Below are 10,575 nucleotides of genomic sequence, written 5' to 3' on the forward strand. Positions count from 1 at the left end.
TTAACCTTTTTGAAAATCGTACATGTGAGTTCCAACTAAAAAAAATCTTTTTGAGTTGATAAATCTTAAACAGATTTTTAAGTCAATTTTCTAAAGTTGTCAATCATTCAGACACTAACCCTGTTTGGTTTGTGTTAAAAGCCCACCGAAATTATCAGCATTTTCATAGTTAACAAATCCAATCAAAACTTTACAAGTAGCTGCCAGAAATCAAAATCAGTTTACACTGATGTGACCGCTTCCATCCATAATAAAGAGATAACTAATTTGTACAACAAGTTAGGTGTTTGACCTTAATAGGAATCTGTAGCCTTCTTCAAAGCAGACGCGTGCACAATGCACAAGTAAAAATTTGTCCGCTGAAAACTATATTTGTCATCATTATAATTAAGGGGTGCTAGTTGGGTAGCCCAACCCGATCGGATCGGGTCGGACTCAGCATTCATCTTGCTTACTGTTATAAGAGGAGATTGTCCTCCATCAAATCCAAATGTGAAAGTGATTAAATCTAAATGAATTAATATACAATATTATTTAATAATTTAAACTTTTGAGTCAATGAACAAATTGTTCCATCCGTTACAGATAGTATCAGAGCCAGACCCACTTGCTATACCAAGTGCACGATCTTCATCAAATTCGAATGAAAAAGTGATTGGGTATAAATGAGTGGATATATAACACTACCCAATAATTTAATTTTTTTTAATAAATAGGCAAACATCTAAGAGCCCATTGATTCAAGTAAAAATCAAAACCTAAGTCGCATAATCTTCTCAACAGGTGTCGCTCTCACGCTTCGCGCGCTTCCTCTCTCACGCTCCGCGCGCCCTCTGGCGCAAATTCTCACTATTTTTGACCGCTCTCATGCTCCCGCTCTTGAATTTACTCTCGCTCTCACTTTATGTGACTTAGATCAAGACTGAATATTGAAAAAAAAAAAAAAAAAAACAGAAGCGTAACCCTCTGGCATACTCGGTAATGACTAACAACTGTCTGTGTGATCAATGAAAGGCGGAGCAAAACTGCGAGTAATGTAAATATCGTGCAAGATTGCCATTTGTGTTGTACAAAACAAAGCCAGGAATCAAAATTAGATACACACATGCTGTAATATAAAGTGGTTGACATTCTCTCTCCATTCCTTCTCCTCCTCCTCCTTCATTACATTAACACGAAAACAATCCAAACTACGGTCGATTCAGCACAAGTGCCGGGTGAATAGCAGAAATAGGCTGTCTCATTGCAATTGCTTCTTTACATTATACTAAGGCTAAAATGTGTTCCCGGTGTGGAAGCTCAGAAGTACATTGAAAATTGCACGTCGTTATCAGAATCAAGTTTCTGAAGCGTGAAAGTAGGAATATTGATGACTGATAAAGAATAATGGAATTTCCAGTAAACATCAAGACGTGAAATAAGAAAGTGGTTGTGAAGTAGAGGCAATTAATCTTCTTTAATGAGAGAGAGAGAGAGAGAGACAGAGAGAGCGCAATCTGAAGCGTTAAGAAGTGTGTCACCTTTTACCATTTTCACCCTATCTAGAGGAAATGCTCGCTTAATTCATTCAACTTTGAGAACAATCTTCATGAATTCATAGACAAAGTAACTTATTGCTGCAGAAGGTAATACCTGAAGATTCACAACATCATAAACAGGGTAAGAGGTAAGAATTAAAAACTTAACATCAAAACATTGGTATAATATAGCAAGATCCAAAAGTCAACAAAATCATGACTACAATTCAATGTGCAGTACAGCAGCATGAACAGTAAATGCTTCCAAACAAAGATTAACTTTTAATCGCAATCTTTAATGTGAAATGCAAAACAGAAGTAAAATGTAAACATTGATACGTGTAAATAAACAACAAAGAACCGCTCCTCAAATAAAATTCCTATCAATGAACAAATACAGGCTATCTTCTCATCAAATATGAAGTGGTGTAGCAGTCTAAGGAAATATATATATATATATATATATATGAAGTATGAAATGGAAGAAGTTAATACAGTTTCAAATTCCAACAGGAAGCAAAAACACTTGTGCCACTGAAAATTTGATCAAGGGAGCAAGGACACCTTATTCTTCAGATAGCAATACTTGTAAAAACAAATACCCAAGTTAAACCAACAACAACAAAAAAAAGTCGAAGAAATAGGGCACGGGGCACTACAAAGTAGACCGTGCAAAAGACAACAAGGAAGGGGCCATAACACTTTAGTTGACTTATCTACAAAGCATTCAAGTAAACTAGGAAATGACTAAGCACCATGTCAGCATTTCTCAGAAAATACATAACTATGACAAAAACCAATAAAACAACACAAATGTACTGGAAAATTTCAGAGCAAGGTGTCCACACATACCTGTAGTAAACTAGGAGTCAATCCTGCATAGAGAGCAGGAACACCTCCATGCTCGACTATCCTGACACAAGTTGCCAACGCACTCATTTTAGTTTCCCGAACTTGAAGTTGGAGCTGCCTCCGAACAACTTCAAATGGATACGTGGCAGCTTCTGCACAAGCACCAGCAATAGCCCCATGCAGTAAGGTCCTCATTGGTCCCAACTCCAGCTGGTCCAAAGCATTCAGTTCCTGGCCCTGATGCTTCATGTTCTCAATTCTCTTCCTTCCTTCAGGTGAATGCAAATAGGCTGACTTCAATATATCGTACACACCATAAAAAACAGCACCCGAAGGTGCCATACTTATAATAGAGGGCACTAAGCCCTTGTAAAGAGAAAAGAACCCTTCAGTTCGAACCACGTGCTGAAAGGCACCAATCACACCACCCAAGGCATCCCCACCAGGTGCCACCAACTTAGTCCGTACCTGAAAGTTTTTTAACATTTAAAGGGCAAGTCATGTTCCTCAAAAAAACTACCAGAAAAAGTATATGTAATAACAGAATATTCCCGTTAAAAGAAGTAAATAATTAAAGAATGCAATTTTATGGGCCAGAGTCATTATGGGAACAAGTTTCAATTGCTGCTGGCCAACAAATAAGCATCAAATAGTCAATAAGAAAGTTGCAACACATTTTACAAAGTTCAAAACAAGGGAAAAGATTCAAGGTCCACAATACAAGATCCCGGTGACTAATCTTTATTCACACAAAAATTATCCCTGACAACACATCACCGGCTCACCGCCCAGGTGTCAGCCTAAAATTTGGAAGGGCTATGGTGATAAAGGGTCCGTATAATATTTCAATGGAGAAGTTCAGCATATGACTTCTCTAGATTTCAACATCATACACTTTTCAAGATCCTCTAAGATCAATAAGAACCTAAGCTTTAACAAGAGATTTTATTATGTCCTCTAATTTGTAGCAGCATCGTGATTTGTTACCTCTCTTCCTTGTAGATCTTCCTCCCGAGACCCTAATAGCAGACAGCAATTTCATATATTTGGTTTTGAAACAAGTAAATACAACTTCACACATAGACACCCGTTTATTCCCATATATTTTGCATGTGCAAGGAAGATAAAGACTCTGAACAACTATAGACAACTTGTTTGGAATTCAAAACTCATCCCCAGATTTAGGGGGAAGGTGGGAAAAGGTAGTGCCTCAAGGATAAGAGAGTGTGCATAGTTGCACATCTTTGCCTCTGGTGGAGCATTTGGTTGAAGGGCAGAAGGTCAAGGGGGCTGTCGAAAAGGTCATTTTTTCGAGGGCGTTGTATAATTAGTGTTTGGAAATTATTTCTTTTCCTTTTACCCTTTCTTTGATTTTTGGGATGTGTACACATAGATAGGTCATGAACCCTTGGTCCCTGGTGATACTCAATAATTCTTTTACCTATCCAAAGAAGAATATGAAAAAAAGAAAAAGAAGAAAAAGGCAGAAAGCAACAATATAAATTGTGAGGTATAAATTATAAAAAATGAAATGCTATATGTATATGTGCAGTTGTTTGCATCATAATCACTACTGCTATTGTTGCTCTCTGTTCTTGGGGGTTCTTTATTGCTTTGGAAAAAGTAATCTACTTGTAGAAGGAAGAAGAATATTAAGTTCCAATTCCAGCAGTTTTGCATGAATATATATAACATCCCAAATTATCACTTACAGTGTCCAGTGGTAAGCAGAGAACAGAAGCTGTCATACCGGCCGCAGCCCCGGCAATAAACCTCTCAAAATTTGTAGTTTCTTCATTACCAGAAAATTTCAGAAGCTGCTTTCTATATGTATCATAAGCATAAAAATTGATTGCCTTAAATGGAGCTGTACGAAGAATGTTCACCAAGTTCCCCTTCCAAAAGCCTTTCAGGCCCTGAGATGCTGCAATTGTCCTGATGAGCTCAAATAGATTCTTTTGTTCACCACGAACTATATATTCCAGCTTTAGTCTCTCAAGCGGCGCAACTAAAGTTCTGACAACAGAAAAATTGTACAGATTCAGTGAATGGTATGAGACAAAATATATAATTGGTTCAAAATCGCAAATCCATTTTGTTGTTCTTTAAAAACCAATGGAAAATTGGAAAATCTAATTTTCTAATCTCAAAAGCAATGTGATGGCAAGAAAAAAAAGGTCAGGTACTTATTTAATCATGAGAGACTGATATCATTAAAGATAATATGCAATACAAATAGTTAATTAGCATGAAATAATAACATAAAAAGAATATTAGGAGCTTCCATCACTAGTTAATGGCACAAAATTCATAGATGACCAAAGTAAAAGAAGTACATTAAACTTCCAATAAATGAACTTATCAGTCAGTGACAAAGAATACACCGATTAATTCTGTTTAGGGAATAGTGCCAAATAGATATCACGATGCAATGCTTTACAGCACACAATACTTAACGAGAAGAAAAAATACCCTATCCATGCTTTTAAATTCTTTTATATCAACTTAGGATAGTACATGGATCTTTGTCATGTAAGAGAACTTATTTTCTGGCATGACATGACAATTGCAAAAGAGACAGCTATTGCAATGCTAATATATGTTCAGAGAGAAATGGTTTACATATTTGCAGATCATTAAAGACGACGTACACACCTAACATAGTGTACAAAACTCTCAATCAAGATTCCTGAAGAATCTGACAAATTACATGTCTCTCTATTTCAAAGAGCAGAATCTTGTTTTATTAGTCAAGCCAATAAACCCTTACACACAGAGAGAGCTCTCTTATGAGGTGCTGAAAGAAGGTTTTCCGGATTCCCACATTGCATTAACAGATGTTAAATAGCTCAAAGATAGATCACTTAGTGCGTGTCTGAAGGGCACATTTCTGTAACTAATTCACCCAAACAAGTAACCAGACGAGATTTACAAGTGATGACACTGAAGATCTTTGAAACTGTAACCAGCGAGAGATATGGCGCCGCCTTGGAATTTTATGATGGTGCAGGAGGACTAGCTGGTAACTCATACCAACCATCCACGATAGTGCCCAGCTGCAAAGATTTATTGTCTGGGTTCAACTATATCCATGGGAATCACCAATGGAGTCATGAATTTATTTTGGAGGGTACGTAGAAAATGATATCAATTTTGTTTTTTCAACTACCAGTACAGCAAGACAGGAAACCAAAAAATAAGTGTAATAATTGTGCAATAATCAAGGTTCAAATAGTATGTCATCACTGCATAAAATTACAGTAAAAAAATCAGAAATTTAAAATACAGACATTAAGTTCATACAGTAATAAATTTTAATGAAGAAAAAGAAGATAAATAAAATAAAAGGTTACTCCGCATACACCATACATGAGTGCAAGAAAGAATAAATTTTTAAAAGAGAAAGGGAAAAAAAAAAAAAAAAAAAAAAAGGAAAAAGGGAAGAAGAAGAAAATAATAAGAAAAGGAAACTGACAGAACTTTGAAGGGTTTCAAAACCAAAATAAAAAATAAAAAATTGAAGAAGAAGAAGAAGAGTAAAAGAGAAATGAAAAAAAAGAGATATTTTTAAAAAAAGGGAAATTTTGGAGGGGGGGATTTGTAAATTCCAGAAAATAGCATACCAAGAGAGAGATAGGGAAAAAAGAAAATAAATTTAGGGGAACAGCTCGCCCGGGGGGGGGGGGTGGGGAGCTGCCCCCTCGCGCCCAAGCCAAATGTGGGAGCCCCAACACATTTAAGAACTAGACATGTACAAATATGTGAACTATATAAGGTAAATGATCCAATTTTCTGTATCCAACCAACATCTTGTTGGACTAATACAATGTATAAGTGACATTAAGGTTTCAAACTGAACTCAATTGTCAGATCTGAGACCAATAAATGGAGTATGTCAGGCAAATAAGTAATATTTGGGAAAACAATTGATAAAAATCAACTGATGAAGATTATAATCCCATAAACATGTAGAAGATTCAAGATCACAATATCACAATGCTTTCAAGAAAGAAGTACAACCTTGATGGCAAATAGAACTAAAGCACATATTTCTGCAAAATACATAAGAAACATAGAGACTCAAAAGCACACCAAAGTGCCAACTTGTGAACCCAGATAAGGTCTGCCAGACAATGTCTAATTTGTTAGGAGCGGATTAACAACAAGAAATAGAGCATAGCAATATCTGCATGTAAGAACAGTAACTTTGCTCACAAAGAACAAGTCGCAATTAACTTTCAGACAAAGTGTACTATGTATCTCCAAATGTAGCACAACTAGTTAATGACCATGACTATGCAGTTGAAAACATTTGCTATATTTGGGAGTACCGCGATTTGGATTTGGAATTGGAAGAAATTAGTTCAAAGTTTAAATTGAATTTTCTCCAATTCCAATTCCAAGACGCTGATTCGGTGCTTCAAAACAAAACATCAGGAATAACTATTTTAGAAGTAGTATCAACAATGTATTGTAGTAGTTTTCCAATGACACATAGAATTTTGTTACTCCATTCAAACAGCCCTAACATACAACTTATCATAAAATAGTGGATCGCCATAAAAGATATCCTCTTAAATCCGCGAATGATAATTCCTTTAGCTTTTGAACTAGTTTCTAGTTAAAACAACACAGAAAGAATTAAAATGAAAGGGAGAAACAGAAAATATAATTATCAATGAATTTAATTGCAATTGACTGTTTCTATATGAATGTTGTGGCATTTTCCATAACAGAGATAAATAATTAAACTGCACAATCAACAGGGTACTATAATGAAATCAACGACTGAAAGCATTAGAAAAGTAAGAAATCAAACCTTGAGACCATGGCGGCGACTGCTCCTGCCCAAAGATGCTTCGTAGTGTTCATCGCAGCACCGCGGCCTCGTAACCTAACCTCTGGCATCTTTCCTTCTTCAACCACCGCATTACAATCGCTACGTGTCTCCTCAGAGCTCTTAACTTCACTTTGCACCAAACATTCATTCCGAAGAACCTCATCGTTTCTCTTAATTGACAAGCTCACTGATAAGAATTCATAGCCTTCCACCGCAGGAGCCTTCCTTTCTCGCCGGAGAACGCCGAAAACCACTGGTTTACTGCGGCAAGTAGAAGAATGTGGTGAATTTGAAACACTAATCGAACTAGCTCTCCAAGAAACTGTATCAACAATTGAAGAAGGAACGGCGTTCTCGAGAAATAATCCGCCGGGAAAGCATATTGAATTCGAATTCGAATCTATCGAAGCTGGAATTTCAGATTCTTCGTGCACAGCAAATTCTTTGAACCAGACATCCAATCCTGGCATTGTGTGGATGCGAATATTAATATACTTGTATATAGATATATATATATGTATGATTACGAGATGTTATTGGGGAAATGGATTTCTAGGGTTTTGAATTCCTTCGACATTCTCCGGATTGAACTCGAAGTTGGAGGAGCATGACAGGGAGAAAATGGCGGAGAATCGGCTTTGCTTCCATCGCCGCACACAGTAGGAGTAGACATCGTGGGGTCATTTGCTTCTTGATTATTTTATTCATTTTTATTATTATTATTGTTATTATTTATTTATTTATTATTATTATTATTATTATTATTTTTTGTGTAACTACCAATTTTACGAGGAGTTGGATCCTCAAAGTTAAATTGAATTCGTTATCGATTGACACGTTGACATTTAAAATCTATCTATTGCTAGTTTTAAATCACGAAAGTTTAAAAACTACATCACATAACAAAAATTTATCAAAGTTTGAAAACTCTCTCATCTTTTCCAAAAAGATCCTCCCTCACTCACTTCTTTATTTCTATCTTAATCAAGTCACGATGATCTCTATTTCTCTTTTAACCCCAAGTTCTCTCTCATATTTTCTATATATAGTAATTTTGATTGTATTTTTCTGACTCCATCAACATCTATTCTTTTATATATATATATATATATAAATTCTTTTCCAATCTTTACTACGGCCATGTTATTTCCCCTGATCGTGTATACCTCCTTATGCACTTGTATTGTTCATATTTTTCTTTTATAAAATATCTCATTCAGAAAATATATATATATATTCCCCTAATCGAGTTTTTTTTTAAAAAAAGATGAGGGAGAGATAACGACGTTAGAATATGATGAATTTTTTTTAATTCAAAACGGTATAATTTTTGAACTTTAGTAAATTTTATTTATCTCAAAACGGTGCTTGTCAATCCATAGCGAATTCATGATAATTTAGAGAATATTTAACTGAGAGAATCAAGTCCATCACAATAGAGTCAAAAAAAAAATGAAAAAGAAACTTTGGAGTATCAAATTGAGAGCTATTCCCTCTAAATATTTGTTTCTAATTCTATATTATTCTACCGTCATCCAATTAGAAAAATTTATCCGTGTAGCTTTGTTTTTTTTTTAACTTCTATTTTGGACAAGAAAGTTAAAATATATATATATATATATATATATATATATATATATATATATATAGAAATGAAAAAATAAACAATATATATATATAAGTTGAAGACAACAAATATTTAATTTCTTTTGTGACAACTGACAACATTTAATTTAGCAAGGGAAATTTATAAGTTGAAGAGGATAATTTTTTCTTTTTCTTTTGTTTATTTTTTTTTCACTTGTAACTTTCCGGTTGAAGCCACCTTGTACACACACAAAGAAATTGAACATTTTTTCTTTTTTCTTTATTTTTCTTTTCTTAATTGTTTATTCCTCAATTATTATTAATGTTGGGTCAAATGATATGATTTTACGTTTAATTTATATAATTTATTACAATTGTTTCAGAATTTTATACTAGAAAAGACTAGGAATTCCTGCGCCATGCTCTAGCCTAGGGTTCATAATTTGGGGAGGGTGTTCGACAAAATTCCTAATTCACATGGTGCTTTAGGGTGTGTTTGGATGGGATGATTTGGAAAAATAGAGAGAGAAAAGAAAAGAGAGGATAAAGTGTGAGTGTGTTTGTGTGGGTTAAATGAAGAGGATAGAGAGAGATATATATTTCTTCTTATCCTCATTTGTTTTCTCTCTGATTTTGAAAAGATAGGAAGAAAAAACATAGTAATTTTAGTGATATTTTAATAATACCAAAATTAGTCTCCACAAATATACAAATTTATTATTCCATTAAAGTCCCTGTTATATACATCTTTGGAGTTTTATATCCCAATTCGCCATTCTTTGTACACTGTAAAAGAAAATAGAGGTTATCCCATTTTACCATCTACAGTGGAAGATATCAAGGTCTGGACTCTTCAATAACTTTGGGCTGGTCCATTCATCAATACAAGAGAATAGATTTAGTGCCCAAGGTTTTATCTGATGCACTCTTTAGGGCGCAAATCCCATGTTGTCCCTTACCATGCGGTCCCCTACTGTTAGCTGATGAAAGGCGTGTTTGGCGGTCCCCTACTGTAAGCTGATGAAAGGCGTGTTTGGCTTGGCACAACAAAAACGAGTCAACAAACGATGGTAAACTTAACGCTAAAAAGTGCCAACTGTAAACCAAAAAGAAAAAACAAAAAAAAAAAAGAAAGAAAATAGGAAAAAAGAAAGTTGAAATAAGTTGAAAAGAACAGAATTTTTGGCACCCCCGCTTCTTCATTTTCCCTTTCCCTTTCTTCCCTTTTGGTTTTCTTATTTCTCTCCTTCCCTTTTCGTATTGTTCCATTATTTCCTTTTAATTTCTTTAATTCAAACCCTAATTCGTCTCTCCTTGTTCCATAAAAAACAAATTGCTTTTGAATTCCTTTTTTATTCAAAACCCTAATTCCTCCCTCCTCTATTTTTACTTTTTTATTTCCTTTTTTGAATCAAAACCCAAATTAACATGATACCTTCCAGAAATTGGTAATTTCTTCCATAAGATTCTCCTCTTCATCAACAAGAAAGAAATCTACAACGGACCTGAGCTGATATCTACAATTGACCTAATTAATGCTTGATGGTTGGTAAGTCTTAATACATGTTATTAATATTGTGCATTAATAATATTGTACATTTATTGTTCAAAATACAAAGAAATTTAATACAAAGATTTGAACAACACTTGTTGCGAAATTGGACCTTTTTCCTCCCTAAAGCTTCCAATTTCAAGGTTCTGTCGCCCCTTGAGTTTAGGGTTCTTTGGATAGCAAAAGAGGGCTTTTTCTGAGTTTAGGGTTATTTGGACGGCAGAAGA

General features: G+C 34.8%; 1 protein-coding gene across 1 annotated transcript; it reads right to left on the reverse strand.

The window, feature by feature from the left end:
- Positions 1–1,032: 1,032 nt before the first annotated feature.
- Positions 1,033–7,910, reverse strand: LOC132274172 (probable mitochondrial adenine nucleotide transporter BTL3). The gene is made up of 4 exons (XM_059775369.1): positions 7,189–7,910; positions 4,082–4,385; positions 2,370–2,837; positions 1,033–1,632 (listed from the first exon to the last, which is right to left on the reverse strand). The coding sequence occupies exons 1-4, from the start codon at positions 7,677–7,679 to the stop codon at positions 1,564–1,566; spliced, it is 1,332 nt and encodes a 443-aa protein (XP_059631352.1). The 5' UTR covers positions 7,680–7,910; the 3' UTR covers positions 1,033–1,563.
- Positions 7,911–10,575: the final 2,665 nt, after the last annotated feature.

Source organism: Cornus florida, unplaced genomic scaffold (genome assembly GCF_030987335.1).
Source record: "Cornus florida cultivar Cherokee Brave unplaced genomic scaffold, ASM3098733v1 CherokeeBrave_3.0.0_Hap2_Chr09, whole genome shotgun sequence".
In the NCBI taxonomy this organism is placed as follows: domain Eukaryota; kingdom Viridiplantae; phylum Streptophyta; class Magnoliopsida; order Cornales; family Cornaceae; genus Cornus; species Cornus florida.

Excerpts from the sequence above, each read along its gene's own strand:
- LOC132274172 (XM_059775369.1), bottom strand. The coding sequence starts at position 7,679 with ATGCCAGGATTGGATGTCTGGTTCAAAGAATTTGCTGTGCACGAAGAA. Across the intron at positions 4,386-7,188 it reads GTCGCCGCCATGGTCTCAAG|AACTTTAGTTGCGCCGCTTG; the intron begins GTTTGATTTCTT and ends TTCTGTTGTCAG. Across the intron at positions 1,633-2,369 it reads TGACTCCTAGTTTACTACAG|GTATTACCTTCTGCAGCAAT; the intron begins GTATGTGTGGAC and ends GTGAATCTTCAG.